This window comes from Pleurodeles waltl, chromosome 4_2 (assembly GCF_031143425.1).
Source record: "Pleurodeles waltl isolate 20211129_DDA chromosome 4_2, aPleWal1.hap1.20221129, whole genome shotgun sequence".
Classification (NCBI taxonomy): Eukaryota; Metazoa; Chordata; class Amphibia; order Caudata; family Salamandridae; genus Pleurodeles; species Pleurodeles waltl.
Window position 1 is genome coordinate 300,958,965 of NC_090443.1, and position 23,199 is coordinate 300,982,163.

The 23,199-nt window shown below is 43.0% G+C and overlaps 1 protein-coding gene across 1 annotated transcript in view; it reads left to right on the forward strand.

Moving 5' to 3' along the window:
* The window catches only part of GRIN2B (glutamate ionotropic receptor NMDA type subunit 2B), a 396,105-nt gene that overhangs the window by 117,391 nt on the left and 255,515 nt on the right, over positions 1-23,199 (forward strand). The window contains exon 4 of the mRNA XM_069231240.1: positions 11,186-11,784. Within this exon, the coding sequence (XP_069087341.1) occupies positions 11,186-11,784 (599 nt within the window). The remainder of the gene's footprint in view (positions 1-11,185; positions 11,785-23,199) is intronic.

Genomic DNA, 23,199 nt, shown 5'->3' on the forward strand with positions numbered 1-23,199 from the left:
TATGAAAGTTATGAAGCAATGTGTGAAGAGCTTGATAGTATGTGAAAGAAAAAAGAAGTCATTTATAGAACTCTGTGTGTGGCATATTCATTTGCATGCTCCCAAGTTATGGAAGATGCCACAGTTGCTTTACATTTTAACATTATTCGTTTATGTTTTTTTAACATATTTATATATGTTACCTGAGGGCTTTTGCTTTCTATTCGTCCCTCTAATCAATGACAATTGGTATCTGACTCTGACATTTTGTGTGTAATATATTTTTATAGAATAACAACATCGAGCTATAATGAGTTTTAAATTAAGTTTTATGTTCTTTTTTAAAATCACATAAACATTTGATGGTGGATTGTCTATAGATATGTCATGTAAATGGTGATCTGCAAGCCAGTTTCTTTATGGAAAGACATGCTTCAAGAGGCCCATTTTGCAGACACAGATTAAAACCAAAACTGAACACCAGTTCTAAAAATCTCAGGGATACACCAAGAAAAACAAGAACACCCTTTATTACAATGAATGGGCACTTTTAGGCTTGTTTTCTGCTGAGAGGAATTTTGTAAGATTTACACAGACTATTTTAAGTATGAAAATAACATCATTACTTGTTGGTAATTACATTTTTTGTTTTAGTCTAGTGACTTTGTGTACTTTAGTTTCTTTTTAAAAAATTGGTATTTTGTGAAGTGCCGGGATTCCTTTAGTGTCAGTGGGTGTTAAACTGACAAAATGTCAATATAACAAAGGCGGTGGTTGTATGACATAGCCCCGCATGCCGGAACCACACATGCCTTAACAACGCTGTCGGAACCACAACTGCACCTTTTCTACACATGCTTTTACCACGCATGCACCCCTAAGAAATAAACTACCCTGACCCCTCCTCCCACCCTAAGCCCTAAATCCACCCTCATCTCTAAAAATTAAGCCCCCAAACCATGCCCCAGCCTCACTTACCTCACCACGTCCTCTCCCGATCCTTCCTCCTCTCCGGCATTCTCCTTCCCTTTCTTAAACCTTCCCCCACCTGTAAAAAAAAAAAAAAAACCTACGCAGCCCCCCCACCCTCAGCCCTAAAAAATAAAGTACAATGCCTGCCATCCCTGCCCCGAAGAAAATAAACACGTTGGCTCCCCCACCCACCCTAAGTCCTAAAAAATAAACTTTCCCAACCCCTACCCCCAAAAAATAAACTACCCGACCCCCATCCACCCTAAGCCCTTAATCCACCCCACCCTTAAACATAACCCCTAAACCCTGCCCCAGCCCCACCTACCTCACTGCTTCCTCTCCTGCACTTCCTTAAACCTTCCCCGCAAAAAGTAAACCCTGCCCCTAAAAAAAAAAAAAAACTACCCGACCCCCCCCAATCGACCCTAAACCCTACATTCACCCCACCACTAAAAACTAACCCCCAAGCCCTGCCCTAGCCCCACTTACCTCACCACGTCCTGTCCCAACCCACTAGACCGTTCTCTGCCTTAACCACGCGTGCATGGTTTACGCACATACGTGTTTTAGGCAGAGAAAAAAACAGCTGTTGTTTAGGCAAGTATTGTTCGGCTTGCATGGGAAAACGTCCGCATTGTTTAGGATGTTTTCTTAAGGCCACATAATGAATATGCAGCATTATGTATTATAATAACACTTGCTGCATAACTTATTTAACCCTGTCACATAACTTGCTTCTTCACTGCCACATAATTCCAGTGTCCTTCTTATGACTGAAACGTATACCCATAGGGTGCCGCAGATGTGCGGATTCTGACATAGGATTGAGACTCACACCCTGGGAGCAATGCACTTGTACACACAGAGTGACTCAGGAGTGAGACTCACACCCTATGTTGCATTGCAGGTTCACATAATGTTACATTGGTTTGAGACTCACACACTCTGTTGCATTTCATGTGAACACAGTATCACAATGGATTGAGACTCACACCCATAGGTGCATTATAGCTTTGCACATAGAGTTATATAGAACTATGACATAAGAGTGAGACTCACACTCGGGTGCATTGTAGGTATACATGCAGCATGATATAGGACTGTCACACAGGACTGAGACTCAACTTCAGGGAGCAATACACTTGCACACATAAGGTGACATAGAACGGAGGCTCACACAAATGGAGCAACAGACATGTACACACAGAGTGACTTAGAAATGAGACACATCATGGGGTGCATTACAGTTGTACAGGGTGTGACAAAGGATCGAGGCTTACATCCCTTAGTGCAGTTCACATGTATACAGTGTGACTTCTAATTAAGACTCAAAACCCTCTGGTGCACTGCCTGTGTACACAGTGTGACACAGAATTGAGACTTACACCAAGGAAAGTGTGTAAGCACTGTGATGTTAAACTGAGGCTCCATCCAGGGAGAAATGCAATAGGTCACACAGAGTGACTTAGGAATAAGACTTACATCCTGTGGTGCATTGCAGGTGTACACAGTGTCACAATAGATTGAAACTTGCACACTGGTGCCTTAGAGCTGTACACACTGTCACATAGGTCTGAGACCCTGCGATGCACTGTAACTGTACATGCAGTGTAATTTAGGACTGAGTCAAACCCAGGGAGCAACGCGATTGTACACAGAGAGTGACTTAGGGGTGACACTCGCATTCTGTGGTGCATTGGAAGTGTACAAAGTGCCACGTGTGACTAAACATCACAGTCTCTGGGGCATTGCAGGTTTACACAGTGTCACATAGGCTTGAGACTCACACCTTTTGGTGCACTGAGGGAATGTACAGTGTGACGTAGACGTGAGACTTAATGCTCAGTTGCATTTCAAGTATACACAGTGTCACACTGGATTGAGGCTCACACCATCTGGTGCATTGCCGGTGTACACGAGACCCACACCCTCCAGTGCACTGCTGGTCTACATAGTGTGACCTAGGAGTGAGACTCACACCTAGATGTGCCTTGTTCCTGAGCACACAGTGTGACTTAGGAAGGAGACTCACACCCAGTGTGCAATGCACTTCTACACATGGAGGGACAAAGAAATGAGACTCACACTCCAGGTGCAGTGCAGTTGTACACACAGCGTGACACGAAGTCACACAAAAACGTGTGGCTGGGAGCTGTTCTGGATGGATAGAGAGGTGTTCGAGGCCGGGTTGCACAGAAGGCTTAAGCTCAACACAAGCTCAAGCACTTAGCCGCCTGCTATCACTTGTTGATTGCGCAGTGCTTGTCAGATGCAGAGCACCATGCTATGGTCTAAGAACAGTAGTCAAGCTAGCTAGCCTTATGAAACTTTCCATCCAGTCAATCAGACCCTTGCACTCAGGGCTATAAGTGCAATGAAAAAGTGGAGGGCTCTAAAAGGGGGCATGGCCTGCGTAATTATAGACCAGGCTTAAAACAAACTAAATTAATGTGATTTCCATGGTGTACCACCTGATCAGCATATTGGTGTATCTCTGAAATTTCAATTATTTCATCCAGATAGACAACACAACTGTCAAATATTTAAAACCAGTCAGGACTACTAGCTTTGTCAATGGTTGTCTCTGTGTGCTCTGTAGAGAGGCCATGGATTGGATGACCATGTACTCGGAACTCCTTTTGGACCCACTGACAGGCACTGTGAGAAACTCACACTACCTTTAGTCTCAACTCCAGAGCTCTTAATTGAGGCATCTCAATTCAAAGTATGCACTATACAAGAGAAATGGGTGACAAAAAAAAAAAAAAAAAAAAAAAAAAAAAAAAACACAACATCCTGGAAAAAGCTGCCACTCTTATGGCGTGCAAAATTAAGAAAAGTGTGAAAAATACAGAAACTAAATCATTGGCATGGAGAACCTTAATATTTTTTTTACATTAATTGTTCAGAAGTCATCAATGTCTAACGAAAAAGATTAAGGACATGAATATAGTGTTGGATAGGGACCCGTTTTGCTATCCGTTTTAAATTACTACCAGGTCTGAGACTCAGTCTACTTAAAGCCCTTCTTGCACTAGAATCAGGCACTTATACTCCCTGTGCAAACTACAGGTGCCCTGCTTCAGCACCAGTTTTACAGGGCTGCACAAAAAATGTGAAATACCTGGAAACCGTATTAGAGCCCAATTTACATATTTTACTGCCACTTGTTTTTTTAACAACCAAATTCTATTCAATTGTAGAAGTGATCATAAAACAAAACCTAGTACATGTAGCTCTTAACAAGTACTAATGCAAATACAAATAGTAATACATGCTCTGTCTCTCGACCTGCTGTGATCTGTTCTGTGGGCTTTCACCACGCCCATTACTTTAATTTGTTCCTTGGCCTGCCTTTCAAATTTCCTTTGGTTTGTTAGGTAAATGCTTTAGGTTTGTCCCGCCTTGAGGCTGCTTTCTTACCGCCTTGGAGACTGGCCCTGTTACATGAATTATTGCACGATCGGCCATATACCTTAGTGTTTACACACTATATTTTTCTTTTTGCCTCTCTGATTCCTGCTGGTGACGGTGTGTTGTTTCTTCCTCTGGCATCTTGCTGTTTCTTTGCAAGTCTGCACCCGACAAAGGCTGCAAGTTGGAAAGAGATTATTTTTTATTATATAGCACAAATTCTTCTGGAAGATTGTAGTGCTTTACATGAGCACCAGTTGTATCTGCATCCCCATTCCTAAATTCTTCTCAAGTTTAGTAGTTGAAGAATATACAAACAGATGCCTTTTAAAAAGAAAAAACACAAGGAAAACCCTCAATGTGGCTCTCTCCCACAGCAGAAGAGCCAATACTAAAATATTCACTGCACTTGGGAACCTTGCCCCATAATGGTTTCCAGAGCATTCCTTTTACAACACATTTTTGCCCATAGCTATGCATGTGGTGGTCCTAGGACAATGGGACTACTACCAAAATGTTCAGCACAACACGAGCTGTCTTTTCATATTGTCTTCCGGGTCCCCACTCCAGGTTGGAAGCACCCAAAAATCATAACCTCTCCCACCATTCAATGTCTTTTTAAGCTCTCTTGTGGCTGGAGCTTTTGCTTTACAGCTTGGAGTAGTTTGTGTTTTAATGGCCTTGTTTGTAATAATATTCTATTAGGCCTCCTAGTATGAAAATGTGTAATACACTATGCCCTTTAGGGGCTGAATATACGGTTACACTGCAATGCTATCTTTTTTCATGTGGTTAGGCACTCAAGGGGCTGACTATATGGTTACATGACAGTGTTTCTTCCAAATGCTACTTTTATTGTGGTGCCCTCTAGGGGACGTTCTGACCATTACAGTCTAATGCCAAGTGTGTGAAGGAATGCAAAAACACAGTTTATTTCTGCTAAAGGTTTAATGTGCTGGACGGCTAAATACTTGTAAGGTCCCAAAGGCGAGTCCTATTGGCTATGCCAATGCTTGTTTAACTTGTACCAGCGCTTTATAAACTTTGGGCAGTCAGTGCGTGCGTCAGAGTTGTCCTTCGAGGGATCCTCAGAGATTTGCGGCAGTGAATGGCACCAGCTCCGTGGACGCTACGAGACTGGAGAGCAGATTTCAGCCAGCAACGTTTGAAAACTGGCGTTTTTGACAGCTTGATTGGTTTGGGGTGGAAAGTTGAGGTTCAGGTCAAACTGCGTGCCTAGATAGTTTCCTGTGTCTAATGTCGTTCACAGTGAGAAAAGGCTGCTTATGTAGCGCCTACTGGCGAATCTGCTTCTTATGAATCGAAAATAAGGCCAATGTTTAAGCTGAAAACAAGGAGAGGGGACAAGGGTGAAGAAGGTTCTTTGAAACCTAATTGCAAAAGTGCATTAAAAACATACATGCCAACAGACACGATTCAGGCGGGAGACTAATGACTTTTAAAGCCATAAATCGATTTATTTTCGCTGTCTCCCGCCTGAAATTGTCTCTGCTTCAATAGAAGGCAATGGGAGAAATATTTTTTCAATTTCTCTTTTTTTATTTCCCAGTGTCCTCTTCTAAAATGTTTGCCTGTATGTAAAAAAGTATAGTAACTGTGTGCAAAGGAGTCATGGTGAGTGAGCTTGGGGGCCAAAAAAATGAAATATTCTGTAACCTTTTTAGCTTTTTCCCCTTCAGGTAACTATATATAACAAGCATTTTCAATGCAACGGGGCTCGCATTTGCTCGAGTTAGAGCTATTTGTGTTGTAAACTCCTAACCTAACTTTTCTTGCCACACAAATTAAAAGAAAAAAAACACAGCGCGATCGCGCTATGTAAAATGCAGCGCGATCACGCTGAAATTGAAAACGAAAAAGCGGAGCGCAATCGCGCTATGTAAACCCCAGCGCGATCACACTGCGGGAAAAATTAAGATAAAGTAGTCCAGAAATCAGGCTGAAAACATGGAGCCTCGTATGTTCTCAGTAGTTTACCGGTGCTGTGTAGGTGGGCTAAACACTGGAAAAGGCATGACGTATGCATGCCTTTCACAAATGAAAGCAAGCAGATTTTAAAGAGCAAGCCCAGGAACAAATGAAAGAGACTGACGTGACCTGGGCGTGGTTTGAAGCCCAAAGAGAGATAATTTTATGGATGGAGCACTTTGCGCTCGCTCATAAAAATCGCACAGATTAGATGAAAAATAAATGCAAGATAGGTTAGTGTGAAATGCACTACCATACATTATGAAACTTCTGTTAGTTAATACGCTGCAGAGGGCTGGATCTTTAACCAGAGAGCCACAGAGTTAAATCCCAGTTAATGCAGTGGAGAATAGTGACTTGTAAATGTATAGTACTACAGATCCCAGTCTGTGAAAGAAAGCACTGTCAATGGGCAAGTCATCTTAAGCAAGATTTACACACAGTATAAGGTAGGCTGCTACAAATTGCGCAAAAGGGTTTATGTTAAAGTGATTCCAAAATATATCTGTTAGTAATAGTCTGCACACTGCAATTTTTGTTATGACTGTCCATTAAAAGTACACACTTCATGGCTCAGCTGGTAACTACATTGCAATACCACTCAAAAAGAATAAATCTGCGTCATCAGGAACCTTTAAGTGATTCCACCAATTCCGGCTTCCAGACACCCTTTACATTTGCAGATTAACCAGTTGTGCATATTTCTTTTGGGCAAGAAGGTAACTTGTCAAGAAGGCTTGTGTAGCTGTTTGCCCCTCCCTCGGTTGCACAGCACAGGAGACTCCCTGCCTTACATTTCAGTTGAAGCATTTCCACTCTTGAATTAAATGTCATAGGACGGTTCTCTTTTTACAAAAGTCGGGGAAGAGTTTTTTAAAATTAGGATTAGGGCATATCGTACCCCCCCCAAGTCCTACCCACCTCGACTTCTACTCTTACTTACCTTTATGAATTAGCTCCAAAACATCTAAAATGGGAATATTTTTCTATAGATAATACAACTAGAAAGGAGTGCCCTCTTTTTATTTTTATTACTAAGACGGAATTTAACATTTCTGGACCAATTCATAAGGGCATAGAAGAGTACGTAAAAAGTACTCCTGTAGTACTATTTCCATTACTCCTAAAAGCTTCTGTTAATGTGGTCCTGTAGGTTAAATTTGAAATAAACAACAGTATCCCCAAGAACAGAAGTTAGAATGCAAGGAAACCAGTGAATCCAGAGAGCATGTCAAAGATGACAGGAACGGTGCACCACAGCTACTACATTGGCACAACAAACATACTGCATCATCGCATGGGTTAGTGGTAAGACCATCTCTCCCCATAAAGACCTCGCTGGTGGTAACTGACATCTAGAAGTTAGGAAGAGAGAGAGGGAGAACACAAAGCAAGAGCACTACACCATCAAATCTTTAAATAGAAGCAAACAATATGCATTGACTAATAGGAACAAACATTAACAGAATCAGATAATACAGCACAATCCACAAGGGTTCACCACATCTCATACCAAAAATATTTACACACCAACACCTATAAGATACCATTAAAAATTGGACATAATTGTACATAAGAATAGTGCAACATAACACACGAGATCCGACTTTTTTGATTTTTGTGCACCAACATCCTTCTTAGAACAGCGTGAAAACAGCATCCCTCATCCCCAATGGCTCCTCCAAGAAACAGCTGTTTCTAGAATTGTACTGTTTGTAATATAATAAGTTCCCAGTTTGGAGGCAGTTGTACGGGAGGTTAAAACACAGATTGCTAATAAGTCCCTCAATGTTATCAATGTTTCTAGTCAACCTGGTGTTAAGTATGGTGGCTAATACAGGGTATGTTGATGTTGTGTACTGCCATTAGACATATTGTCCCCAATTCATAAAGAGCTTCCGCACTTGGGGAAGAAGCTCCACAGCCAGAGCAGAATCTCCACACCTGTGGCAGGATCTCTGCTATGAGAAGCTGTGGTGTGGGGATCCTGCCACAAGTGCGGAGATCCCGTCACAATTGCAAGCCTCCACCCTGAGTGTGTAGGCCCTTTGTGAATTGAGAGCAATGTGTTCTAGAAAACTTCCTTCCCTTTTACTTTTCTGCTTAGTCTTTGGACATTGGCCTACCATGGAAACTACATCAATGCTTGTTGGGTGCAATTTATAGTTTTTGAGAGCCCATGATGACAATTAGGCTCAGCAACCCAAAACAAACTCACAATTTTATATTTTGAAAACCTTTGGTGTTTATAGAAATCAATTGGGTCTTCTGGGCTGTAAGAAATTGGGTTATCGGTTGAGCGGATGGAAACCCTAATCAGAAAACAGCCACAATCCTTGCCAGGCTGACCCTCAAAAAGTCACTAAAATAACCTGTGCTTAACCTTTTGGTAGCTTGGAGCAAAAGAGGTTTGGCTGAACTTAGGGGCAATGTGTAAAGTATTTATGCAGCACCCAAACGGTAATAAAGTGAAAACCCAGCAAAAGAAATTTCTAAATAAAATAACAGAACAACAAAAATCCAATCAGTAGGACTGGAGATATTGAAGTTTAAAGGTTTAAGTAGGAATAACACCAAGAAGCAGAAAGCGCCAACTATATGTACCTGGTTGCTCTGACCCGGAACAATGCTATATGTTCAGGTCAACAGCAGTAGAGCGTGGCAGGGCAAATGACCATGTGTGGTCCACTGGGAGTTGTACTGTATGTCCTTAGTGCGAGGTCTGAGCCATGTTGCTTCGCGTAGCTTTGTGTCGCTCAGGTCAGTTTCAATGAGGCTTTCAGCTGTGTGGCAAGGCTTTGTGTTGCCCAGCATCAGTTTTGATGAAGCTTTCAGTTCTGTAGTGAGGCTTTGTGGGGCTTTGCACCGCTCAACATTGGTTTCGATGAAGCTTTCAGCTGTGCAGTGCAGCTTTGCATGGTTTTGCGTCACTCAGCGTTGGTTCCGATGAAGCTCTTAGCTGTATAGCAGTCATTTTGTGCTGGATTTGATGAAACCTTCAGTTACACACCGAGGATTTCTCTTGGATGCCGGCCAAGGGTCCAGGACCTAGGGAGGCACATCTTGTGGACCATGGGCTCACTCAAACACAGTCCAGCAGCAGGCTTAGCCAGGTCTACTCACAGGTCCAGGCAGGTCATTTTTCAGCAGTTCAGCTGGGTAGCTGCAGGCAGGTCTTTGAAGCCTGTTGTGTCCCTGTAGCTCACACAGATAAGCCAGCTGGCCATTGGTGCCAATGTGGATAGCCTAGGATGGAGTAAAGCAGGACCAGAATTCCTTCTCAGGCAGCAAGGCAGTCCTCAAGCAGCAGGGCAGACCTTCTTCTGTAAGTTTCACAGGTCCAGGAGTGTTCTGATGAGTGACTCTGAAGGTCCAGTATTTATGCCTGGTGGCAGCCTTTGTGTGGGGGAATCCCTAAACCAGCCCCACATCTGGTTCAGGAAAGTTCTTCCCCTTCAGCTTGTCCAGGCTCTAAGGTGTCCAGGGTTTCAAAATGTACTGTCAAGTTCCCTTGGATGTGCTGGCGGTAAGGCCCTTTCAAGTGTTAGTGGGGGCAGGGTACAGCTCTGCCCCTAGCCACCCTGGCAGGATGGACTATCCTGCCCAACCCTACTCTCCTTTGTGTCACTGTCTGAAAGAAATACGCAAACCCCAACAGCAGAGACATTCACAATCGTGTGAACCACAATACTGGCAGAAGGCACAAATGGTTAGGAAAATGTCAACGTTCTAAAACTGGAATTTTTAGAATTAGGACTTAAAATCTTACTTTACCATTAAAGATGATTTTAAATTCCAATTAATTCAAGTCCAAACAGCATATCTCTATCTGCTCCCAATTCAAAGTTAGTACTTATTAAATGTAATAAGGTTACTCAGTGTCAGGCAATGTAAAAGATAGGCCTTACAGCAGTGAAAACGATTTTAAGAGTTTTTCACTGGCAGGGCATGTAAAACTTAAACAGACACATCCTACCTTTTGAATATAATGTACCATGCCTGATTAGCCACTGGGGCCTACCACAGGGGTGACTTATAAGTATTAACATGGAAGGTTTAATCCCTGGCAAAAGGTTTATTTTGCCAGGTCAAAATGTCAGTTTAAAACGGCACTACAGACCGCAGTGGCAGGCTTGAGACTTGTTTTCAAAGGCAACTTTCATGGGTGGCACAATACGTGCTGCAGCCCACTAGTAGCATTTAATCTCCATTCCCTGGGTTCGTGTAGTACCATATAATAGGGATGTATAAGAAAATTAAGTGTACCAATCAGGTGCAGGCCAATTTTGCCATGTTTGAAGGAGAGAGCACAAGCATTTTAGCACTGGTTAGCAGTGGTAAGGTGCACAGAGTCCTAAAGCCAGCAAAAATGTATTCAGCAAAGGAAGGGATTGAAGGCAAAAAGTTTGAGGTGACCTTGAAGAGAGGATAAGGTCCAACATGGGCAAACTAGTTAATCAGAGTGCTGCCATAAAATAGTTCACATTTATTTAACTCAAAAAGAGAGTAAATATCTCCATCAATTTTCCAGCACACTGCACAAATGAATTTCTTTTTCAAGGTTTTTGAGTCACTTCTTCTGATCCTAATAAGGTGTCACCCCGTAAGTTATGTGCATGAGACTTATTTCTATTGCAATTGTATCCATAAAAATAGCTGTTAAGAGCACACTAATGTGCTTGGCAAAGTGTTCTTTGCAGCAGGGTCCTTGAAAGGTGGTTAGCAAGTCAAAAATCAGAAGAGCTCTTGTACAAATATGTTTTTTTTTTTTACACCAGTTCTTCCTATTCCCCTTATTCGTCCAGTAACCCTTTCTTCTTTTGGTTTTTAGGAGGAATCCTCAATGTTCTTCCAGTTTGGTCCGTCCATTGAGCAGCAAGCCTCCGTCATGTTGAACATTATGGAGGAGTATGACTGGTACATCTTCTCCATTGTCACCACCTACTTTCCTGGTTACCAGGACTTTGTTAACAAGATACGAAGCACCATTGAGAACAGTTTTGTGGGCTGGGAGCTGGAGGAGGTCATTGTACTTGATATGTCCCTGGATGACGGGGACTCCAAAATCCAAAACCAGCTGAAGAAACTGCAGAGTCCTGTGATCCTGCTCTACTGCACTAAGGAGGAGGCCACATACATCTTTGAGGTAGCCCACTCAGTGGGGCTTACTGGCTACGGGTACACCTGGATTGTACCCAGCCTGGTGGCAGGGGACACGGACACTGTGCCAGCGGAGTTTCCCACTGGGCTTATCTCAGTATCCTATGACGAGTGGGACTATGACCTTCCCGCCAGGGTGCGAGATGGGATTGCCATCATCACCACAGCAGCGTCCACTATGCGGTCAGAGCACAAGTTCATCCCAGCGCCCAGGACCAGCTGCTTCAACACTCAGGAGAAACGGATCTACCAATCCAACATGCTGAACAGGTAAGCCCTGGTTCCACAAGCAAACACAAGGGGGAACAGTCTAGTGCATGTATTGTCTTCAGCCAAAATAAGGTTAGTAGAAAGGTTGGAGGGGGGCCTGGCTCTTAGGGCATAAGTTGGTGCTATGTTCATAAATCAGGCGGTGCAATATTACAGCACTTCACGTCTGATTATTTATTATTTCCATTTTGTGTTTGATTGGAGGTATTCAGAAATTGCTAACACATTCTAGAGGAAGCAGTGGAATGCAGTACATAGTAACAGGATACAAGACTAACACATGAAGATAGCCCTACCTGCAGGTATTTGCATTCAGAATTTAGGACAATAATGCAAGTAAATAAAGAGGAAACAGCATGATAGTGGGCTGAGGCGAGAAGGGCGAGGTTTCCAGTCACACATGATTGGATATTGAGATGAAGTGAGTTTTGAAACTTTTCATTAATTGCTGCTCCTAATGAGAAAGTCTGGCGTGCAAATAAAGATTGTTTCAGAGTCTGAGTCAATATTTTGAGAAAGACTGATTGGGTGTGCGTTCTTTGCGAGTTATTTGGGTTTCATTCAATTGTGTGGACAACTATTTTTTTCATTAAGTGTGCTATTTTTCATTTATATTCCTGGGAAGGGCATACAGCAAAATTATTAACATTTTGCGAATATTTTCAGTCAGCAAAATAATTGAACATCCTACAGAAGGCTTGAGTTTTACAAAATGCAATAAACTTAGATTTTTATTGTATTTTTAAAATGAATGAAAAATATGCATGTTTTTTCACTTTTTTACTAAAAATCTGCCCCGTCTCTGAACATTGACCGTTTGCTGTAGAGTGATCCTACATAACATGGTTTTGCTAAAAAATAGGCAATATTGGACAAAAAACATAATTTTGCACATTTCTGGAGCTCAGGGTTTTGAATTTGCTCAATACTACAGGGAGAAATCAAATGTAGAGTACGCATGGCTTTTTATGCGAGCTCTATTGGTCATTGAAGTTTGAAACTGGATGTTGTTTTCAGAAGATTAGTTTTTTTTCTACATTTGGGCTTTGTTGTTTGGGACAGACAGAGATGCTGGCTGGCAATTACTGTCACATGGGTTTGTTGAGCTACCAAATTCCCCCCATCTGGTGACCCTACTGAGGGATGTCTGCAAAGATAGATGGCTTCTGAAAGACACCCGCTGTCTTCAAGTCTTCAACAGACAGCCATAGGTCAGTCTGCCTCAGAGAGTGAGGGTCTGCTGCTTGGACCTCACTCACTCATTTACAGGCATGGCTGATTCTACATTCTGCTGGGGTTAGCAACTGCAATGTAGCCAGCTCTGAGCATGTTCTTTCTGCTCTGATTGGAGTTAAGTCCTTAAGGTGCTATCAACAACTTCACACGTTCACAAACCAGTGGCCTCCCTCACTTTATCAGAGGTAGATCTGTTGTCTGACACCAGTCTGCACTGGAGTGTTACAATTGTTGCCCGAGTTTGGAGTTTATACAGTTTATTTCACTTAGCGGATTACGCTACTGTCCAATGTACGTAAAATATTTGCTACTGAAGTGATATCTCTTCTGTCTGAGTCTGTAATGTATGTGCAGTTTAAGGGACAGCTTTGCTATCTGATGCTGGTAAGACACTTATCAAGCTTTGGAACAGCTCTGCCGTCCGACGCTGCAGTTGGTTTAAATCGGCCTAACATGAGTGATAGCACTGCCATTTGATGTTTCTGTTTATGAGACATGTGAAAACTGAAAGCACCACTGTCTGAACCCTATATCTGATCTGTGTAATGAAGGCATTGATCTCATGTCTGTGCTCGTAGTCTGTAAAAGCAGTGTGATGATACAGCTAGTCCTGCTCTCTGGGGCCTAGAAGACGTGTGTTACCTGGGTGATCACTCTTCAGGCTGAGCCTACATGATCTATGTCATCTGAAGCCGAGCTCTGCTGGCTTAAGCCTGTGGCAGTAAGATCTTTCTAAGCAGAGCGACAATGTTGTAGTCTGAACCTTTAAAATGTGGGAAAGTTGAGAGATAGCTCTCCTGATTCAGGCTTGATCCTGTGAGATATGTGTAACTAGGGATATAGCTCTGTTTTCCAAGGAAATACTTTATTTGATTTGCATATGACGAAGAATAACCCTGCTTCACGCTTCAGATTCTGAGATCTGGGTGAAGCCTTTGCTCTGGGTCCATGGGTGGACAAAGGTTACTGGGCAGTATACTGCGTGGGTATTGTTGGTTTGTCACGAGTGTTCCGGGTCATCAGGTGACTGTACTTGAATTAGTGGGATCATGCAACCTGCACAAATTCACAGCCTATTCAAGCTGTGAAAAAGGTTTTTTCAACCCACTATGAATAAATTACATTTTTGAATGAGTTGCGGGGTCCTGCACCCACAAAACATTTACGGTCCAGAGAAGTTGAGTAAATTGATTTTTCAACCTATTATTAATCAATTATTTTTTATACAGTTTGCCTGGCTTACATTAAATGACCAGCTTTTTTTCAGTGTGTCCAAACAGATCCCATCCGCTTATTTTCAAATGATGCTCAACAGACAAATGTTTTGGTCAGGCCTATAAGTCAACACGCTTTTTCAAGAATCAAGTTTAATCCTACCAGTCAGGTCTCCTTTGTTGCACGAGTTTTAGAACAGTGAAATAGCCATTGCATCGTTTTTAACTGATGTGGATACGTCGCTTCAGTGGTCAATCAAGTTTTACAGTCTTTGTACATTTGATTCTCCTATGGGAGCTAACGCGAGTAGTCAATGAATATTCCAGATGATATCATAAGGTTTAGAACTCAGTATGACACGAAAAATTGCTCAATAAACTCAATGATTGTTAAAAAAAAATATGGATCGAAAGATATAACAATTATATGTAAGAAAAAAGAAAATACTTTAACTATTTGGCGTCATGATATTCTATTTTGCTTGCGTATTTTAGCTCCACACTACACATCGCCTGCAGCCCAATGGTAAATGTTATCTTATAGGGAAAGGTTTGAGTTCCTCAGCAGTCTTACTGAACTCTTGGGTTTACATGTGTCTATGTTCATACCAGACCATCAGTAGTGCTGAAGTGGCAGACATGACCCAACAACGTATCGAGTTAGCTGTGACGTGTCTAACTGAGCTGTAACTTCTTAGAGTCCCAAGGTGTAAAGCTGTGTTACTCAATGAGTCTGAGCCCACAGAGAATCTAGAAAAAAGTCAGAAATCTAAGTAACTCAAAATACCATCACTGGAAATAAACAGAGTTCCTGCACAAGACAACTGTCGAACTGCGGAATACAAAAGAGGTTCTCGTCAACACGTCTGTGCTCAGTTAATGTGGCAGTCGTGGTCCAGGAGTCAGAGATCAGAACCACTGGGCCCAGTTCAGAGTGCAACAAGGTAGGGTTCAAACTAGTCTCATATTTAATAAGGCAGGAGGGGAATTATGGTTGCTGGCTAGCCTTAATTATGTCCCCTGGGGAGAGACAACGGCAAGGGCCCGTACTGAGAAATTGGTTAGTCACTGTCCGGACTGCACACTAATACTTGGGTCGGCTCTGCCAACTGGGATGCAAGGTCCTTATGATTCGTGGGCAGATCACTTTCTTGAAATAACCTAGACAAAAGCTGCAGTCAGTTGTCCATGAAGGTAGTCCTCCTTGTCAGCAGCTTACTGCTCTCCACGACAATGAACTAGATTGTGGCTCAAAATAATTGCCATCTGCTGAGATTAAGTAAATCAATCCGCCCATTACTTTGTTGTTTTCCTAAGTGCGATAGGTATAGTGGACATGGGTTCAAGCTCATTCTTACTGATGAGGCCCAATTAAGTCGAATGTGGTGAATTGTTTTCCTCAGGGCGATGCCCTAAGTGCACTGGGTATGCCTAGATGTGAGCCCTGTGCTCGCTGTGCAAGAGGACTCAAGCTGTACCCTTCGGACACAGACCAAATAGACCAAACCATTCGGAAGTTGCTTGTGTTGCCTTTCACAGCAGATATGGCCTAGCAGTTCAGTCCAGACTGATCTTATTGGAGTAGGACCAGCCCTGATGGACCAGGGCTGATTTGCATACGGCTGGATCATGTCAGGTGGTGTGGCGGGCAATAAATATATGGACTAGTTGCAGCCCAGTGTAAATACAGGTATCTGAGAATAATTCAAGCAATCCACAAATGTATCTGCCCTGTGCAAGGTGCACTGGCACAGCCTCTCCAGATATAGGCCTGATCCTGGTCTTGACAGGAAATTGCATCAACAGAGTCCTGTTCCCTTGCAAACATCTCTCTGGATTGGTAAACATTATCTCTTTACAAAGTCCAATCAGTACAACTATTGGATGAGGCCAGCACTAATCTTCCCTTGAGAGCACTGGTGATAGACGGAGCCAAAGCCAAGCACTCTTCAAAATATGAACATTCTTTCATCATCACAAAGTGTTTCTGAAATATCTATATAAGCAGGCTTTTGCAGAACAGGGAGAAGGGGCTTGTCGATGGAGAGTGGATTGTGCCCATTCGCCCTCGGCCAAGGCCATCTGGTTGCTAGACAATGCCCAGCAAAGGGTCGGGGATGTGGAGCTCACGTACTGATGCTAGGCTAGGTGATCTTGGCAGGGAAAGTGTCTTTATTACTCCAGCTTACTACACATTCACTGGGTTTATGGGGCAGGGGCAGTGACTTGCAGGTTAGTGACTTGCAGATTATGATATCCATGTGAAGGAAAATGGAATCATGCTGGAGTAACACCAATGTGTGCTTCCTTCGTCACGCCCACCACATGACATCTTTTGCTCTGCACAAGGTTTCCCAGCTGCACAACCCGAGCAATACATGCCTCATCACAGCATACCCCACAAAGAGAGGGGTGGGTAAAGACCTCAGTTGTGGGGGTCTGGTCAGAGTTTACACAGGGGACACTCGTAGGTCTCCCCTCGGATACACGTAACAAAGCCCGTACCTCTAAACTCCAACTGGCTGTCCCAAATCCTTCGTTTTCCATGTAGCCTGGTATGAGAGGGCGATGGCTACCACGGACAAGGTGGAAGTGCACTTTGTTTGCGCCACTTGACTGGAAGAGCCCTCTGCGCTGCTAATAAACATTATGAATAAACGTGGAGTCCTTTCTGCGAGTTCAGACTATAATCGGTCCAATCAGCTAGCGGTAAAATATAGGGCAAATCAGAATAAGCCAAGCAAGGCCTGAGTGACATAACTTTCGCACGCACACAAGGAATGTTTCTGGCGCTTAAAAACCAGGTTTTTATGGGATCACAACAACGAGGTAAAAATATCGACCTAAAACAATATCGGATCTACAGTATTGACTATCACTTTACCGTCAAGATAAGTAGATATGGAGATAAGAAGAGTTAAACTATACTTACCTTCTATATACTTACTTTGGCTATAAGGGGGTAATCGATATTGTGCATGTATTATATTTCTACCGTGATACCAGTGCCATGCACCCGTGCTCTACTGTTTGAGGCTAAGAGTCTGTCACATATGTGTAATTAGAGACAGAGCTCTGCTGTGTGAGTCATGAGCCTATCAGATCTCTGTAACCGGAAGGATAGCTCTGCTGTCGGAGGCACGAGCCTATCAGATCTCTGTAACCAGAAAGAAAACTCTGCTGCCAGGCTCAAGAGCCTATCAGATCTGAGTAATCTGTGTGAACTTCAAGGTTGCTCTGTTCCCAAAGTTAACAAGCATTTACAATGCATGGGGTCTCGCGTTTGCTCATGTTAGAGCCGATCGCGTTGTAAACTCCTAACCCGACTTTTCACCTATCGGGCAAAAGTGCATTTATGCACGTAACCCGAAAAAGTGAAATCAAGTAGGTAAAGCGCTCGACTTCTGCCAAGCGAGATCGGGCTCGTAAATTAGTTTTAAAAAAAAGTCCACCAGCCGGATGAAAAACAGCGAGCCTCGCATGTTTTCTGTACTTGGTCGCTGCGCTCGAGGAGGGCTAGCCACCGGAAAAGGCATGACCTATGCGTGCCTTCGACTAATGAAAGCAAGCCATTTAATTAGGGAAGCCCACGAACCAATAAAAAGCACTGACGTGAAGTTGACAGGGCTCGGAGCCCTTTTCTAAATACTAAAGAGTCTCCCTGCTATACGCATGCGCGAGCGCATGCAAAGCAGGCTCGACCCTAAAAATTGCTGTAAAGCATGCCTGGGCTGGCGGGGGCAGGGAGGAGAGGTAGGATAGAAGTCCTGAAATGAGAATGTAGCTCCCTGCACCTTTACCTGATGGTTAGAAAATTTCCAGAAAGTATCTAATGTATTTTAAGGTTTTTATGCAATCTGTGCTGTGCTGTATATGTGGTCTGCCATCATGCCCCAAAATCAGCACTTGGATCCAGACAATACCTGCTCTCCGTGCCGGGAAGGTTCCGCTGAAGTACTGGGAGAATTCTAACATCCCTCTAGGAACCTTATACATTAAGGAACATTATTGAACTTCAAAATACCAATCAATAGATGCATCGACGTTTGAGAACCTTGAGAGTGGCCGGCAGTGGTGTGGCAGAGACAGTCCTAGGTTAAGAATCTGAAATTCTAAGACAGTATGGAAGTTAGAGATCTGGAGCGGGTGTACTTGCTCACACATGCAGTATGTATCCACTGATGTTTCCAGTTGAACAATCCATCAAAACCTGCCTTATAAATTTGCAAACGTTGCAGGGTCCGGGGGAGGGCAGTGAGGGATTGTCTAATTACCCTAGCACCCTCCTTCAGATGAGAGTATAGAGATGGAGAGAGAAGGAGCGACACAGAGCGAGAGACAGTAAAGAGAGCAAGAGAGAGAGAGACATTGAGAGAGTGAGAGAGAGAGAGAGAGGGGCTTTGATGTTTATGGACATGGAGAAATATTAGCTACTGGTGATAACCAGTAGGTAGTTCTAGTTAGGTTCGACTTTCCATAGATTTTTATTTATTTTTTACAATAATTTTGGCACAGTTTGAGGAATCTTCACAGCATTTTCAAAACTAGCTTGCCACTCATTTAAGCTGCTGTCTGGTAAGTTTTGGGGTTATTCGTCAACTGGGGACTGAGAAAAAGGGGTGGTCGCACCATGCGTTTTACCCATGCAATTTCCCATAGGGATTTTAGACACAACTACAGCCCGACCCTCTAAACGGAACTACACCAAATTTGGCAGAAAGCTAGATCTTGGTCCAGAAATAATTATTTTTGTAATTTGGTGTAAATCTGTTAAGTAATTGTGGAGTTATTAAAGGAAAAAGATTTATGTATAGCCAGAGACGCTGATCCACCACTGTGAGCCAAAAGCAAGGACCTGGTTGGCTGGCTGCAACCTGACACGAAAGTTGTAGCTGCCATTTTGTGATTCAGGACTCTGTTCTTGAGTGATGGAAAAAAATAGGATATAAGGGGTCTGGGTAGAGGTACCCTGACTCCACAGGCTTTATTTTTGGGCATGCAATGATCCGCTGATCCTCTGAGGTGCTCATCATAGCGCTGAGCACGGCCCTAGTATAGATCTGCAATGGATTCATGGATCCAAAATCCAAGAGATAAAAAAACATCCACTCACTCACCAACCCCCGCTGTGCATGGGCAAAGGCTGTGCCTAGTGTGGGGTTGGCTGCATGTGTGTTGTTTGCTGCAGTTTGCACAGCCAATGGCGGCAGGGGGATTGACTGCAGGGTCTGGTCTGCCTCCAGGTCCTGCGGCCAACCCCCCTCCTCGCAGAGACATGCAAAACACATTTTTTTTGCATTTTTATATAGTGCACGCTTGACCCAAAGGTACTGGACTGCTGTAGACGAGCCCCTAGGTGTAACAAATAATCAAATGATCAACTGGATAAAAAAACAAATAAAGGAAATAATTTAAACATGTTTTGTCGCTATTTGAGAACTCAGAAAATATATCCTCATTTTAGTTTTTTTACAGCACTAACCATAACTTCTAAGGGAATAAGAGCCTCTCATTTTTATAATTTCTAAAGGAAATGCTTTAGGTATTACAGTTTGGTTACATCAAGATGACGTCAGGCATGCTATACGTTTGTAATAAACATAGAATGTTAGCAATCTAGTTGTTAATTAGAATACTGTGGGGAGGCAGAGGTCAGGGGCACAGAGTTGGATAATTGAGGGAGGAAGGAGGGTGCAGAGGCCCCAGGTTGTTCAGGCTGGTCAGGCCGGAGGGGCAGTGGCAGCCCAATAGACCATGGAAGGCAGGGGAAAAGGGGGCAGGGGCAACAAACCAACCATGCAGAACAGGCAGGAGAGGCTGCTGCAATAAAACAGATCATTGAGGGTAGAAGGAAGAGGCAGTACAACTATACATGCCAACAGACCCAGTTCAGGCAGGAGACTCCCAATGTTTTTAAGCCCAAAAGGGCTTTATTTTTGTCTGCTTCCGGCCTAAAACATCTTCTTTTTCAGTGTAAGTCAATGGGAACATCCATTCCACAGGTCTGATTTTCATAGTGTTGGCAGGTATGGGACATTGGATCATGGAGGGCAGGAGGAATGGGATGTGAGTTATAATTACCTTAGGGCACGAGTTATAGTTACTTGAAATAACTAACTATAACAGCTGAATTTCTATGGTTTTGTGTGTGTAAAACCTGAACCTAACTATAACGTCCCTGTAAACCTTGGCTTTTTTAGCGGATGGATGTATGGATGTATGGATAGATAAATAGATAGATGGATAGATAGATAGATAGATAGATAGATAGATAGATAGATAGATAGATAGATAGATATTGTGGACATCTGCAGAGTGAGAAGTACACACACACACAGACAAGACTTGCACATGCAAGCAGCCCTGGTCAGCTCCTGCAGAGAGAAAGAGAGAAAAGAGAGAGAGGCTGGGAGCCGGAGGGATCATGTTAAGGTCTTATTGGCCTGGACCCAGAGTCCACAGCACTGCAGTCTTTCTTCCTCTGCTTATCCCTCTAACACCTCCTGGGTCTATCGACCTGTCTCATCACCTCCATCTGCGGGTGTCTCCTCTATCGTTCCCTCCATCGATGTACCTGTCTATCTGTCAGCTTCCTCTATCCTAGAGTATTGATCTGTCTTGTATCTCTGCAGCTCCTCCACCCTAGGTATAAAAGCAAGCAACATGCACACCAGCAGTAACATACAACAACACAGCACTCCACTTGACACCAAAACATAACACAGCATAACATTTAAATACAAAACTAAAATTCTATCCCTAGCCTTGTGAAAAATCCACTGGTGGATTCTCCTCCAAAATTAGCACTCTAATGGGGAATTATATTTTCTGTTACAACACAAATATAAAACAAGCCCATAATATTTTACTGTTGTTTTACTTTGCATGTTGTTATGGTTGTGTGCCCACCTATATAGGTATTGCCCTCTGAACTCTACATCAAGAGCATTCTGCAGGGTCGCACATGTAATGGGTGCAAAGGTTAAGGCAATCGTACTGTGTTTTTTCCCTGTAAGGTTCTATTAGGACCTGGTAAGGTAAGTGGCTAGGCCTGAACATTAGCCTTTTTACTGAATCATATCCTTTCCATAGCTTCTTCCTCTTTTCCTCTCCTTTTTTCCAACTCTAAATGCATTTCTTGCACAGGTTTGGTTTTCTGAATCTCACCTGCAGCAGTGTTGTTATGTCACTGCATGTGGATAGAGCCATGGGTGCTCTACTGAGGTGTCTGTGGATTACCCTCGACTGTGCTTTCTTCTGCTCTTGGGTGATCATTGTAGACTATTAAGTTGTCTATTGATTTCATTGGGTTGAGTCTTTACCACTCCTGGGTGGGCTCCATATGCCAGCTACTATGCTGTCTGTGAATTTCCTTCAGTGGCCCCTTTCACACTTCTGGTTGGACCTCTGGACCCGTTTCTGAGGTGGGTGCCTTTGGGTTGCACATTCACCCCTGCTGCGGACCCCAAATACCCTTTAGTGAGTTGTCTATGGGTTGTACCTAAAGCACTTCTTAGATGGACTACATAGCCTTATCTGCTGGTGGATTCTGAGATTTTCCTTTGGGCATGCCACTTTGTGTGAACCCCATATACTCAGATACTGTTGCACTAATGTACTCCATAGGAATGCACCAGCAGCCTAACAAGGAGGGTACAGCACATTCATTAAGCTACTACTGTCAATCACGTAGGTGCAATAAATGATGTGTGAGACTTCCAATCTTTTCATGTTTTTTTAACTTTAGCACGCACACTAGCAGTGTCAAGAACGATGAGACTTGACCAGACCACATGCCGGGATCTCATGCACTTTACCCAACTCTCATGCAACAAATGCACACTTGTTCAACCACAGAGGACTACCTATAATTGTGTTAGTCAAAGAGAGTGCTATGATAGCACACTAGAGGCAGTTGAGTTCTATACAAATTATAGGTAACAAAATACTGATTTTGTTTTCATAACTTTCCTATTGTTTTACAAATTCCTAGAACTCCTTTACAGTCAAACATTAACATATAAAATAAACACATTTAAAGCATATTTATTTAACATCAAATGCAATGACATAGCATAAAATACACTGTAACATAGAGACAAGGGTGTAACTTAGTGTGCTTCAGGTCTGGGAATCTCAAATTTCCCAACAAACAAAAAGCTGTGAGTCTCAGGCTGAATAGGTGATGTGACCAAGGTTTAGGATGGACTATTCCCATGAGAAGCGTGGCCAGTACTTATTGCATTAGATGAGCCCCTGGACCTGATTTAGAGTTTTGGGCGACACATACTCTATTGCAGTGGTGATGGAGTGCCCTGTCTGCCATACTCGAGGTCAGCCTGCCTGGTTTTGAGTCGGTCAGACCACAACTTTTACACTGGTGGAGCAAAATGTACTCAATGAGTTTAAAACTTCCTCCAATAGCCTGTTTGAGTAGGTGCCTTTGGTGGGAAACCATCCTACTGACTGTCCTATTTAGAGTAGACAGTCGGATGTCTTTTTAAAAAAACCTTCTTTTTTTTAAACTGTCTGTCACCACCAGGATTGGACAGTAAAATAGAAAAGTGGCTCTGCATGGGGAAAAAACACCCCTGGAGTGTGGGGCATTACTATTTTTATTTTTCAAAAACAAACTTCCACTTTGTGTGTTTGGTTTTGAAAAATAAAAAAAACTTTGGAAAAGTTCGATAGCCAGTAGTGACATTTGGCAGAGCTGTCCATCAAACATTTCATACTCAACAAGACCTGCCACAACAGCAGTTCCTGCCAATGTATAGAGATGCCTGAAGGCTTGCAAACATTTCTAAATCTGAATGGCTGAGTAAAGGCAGGGTGGCTGATGTAAAGTGCTCCACCACCCTGTCTGCCTTTACTCGGACTACCAAATCCTAAATCAGAGACTGTCTAGAGTGGCACAGTGGGTGAACAACAATGGTTTAGAATAATATACCAAAGGATTGCCAGT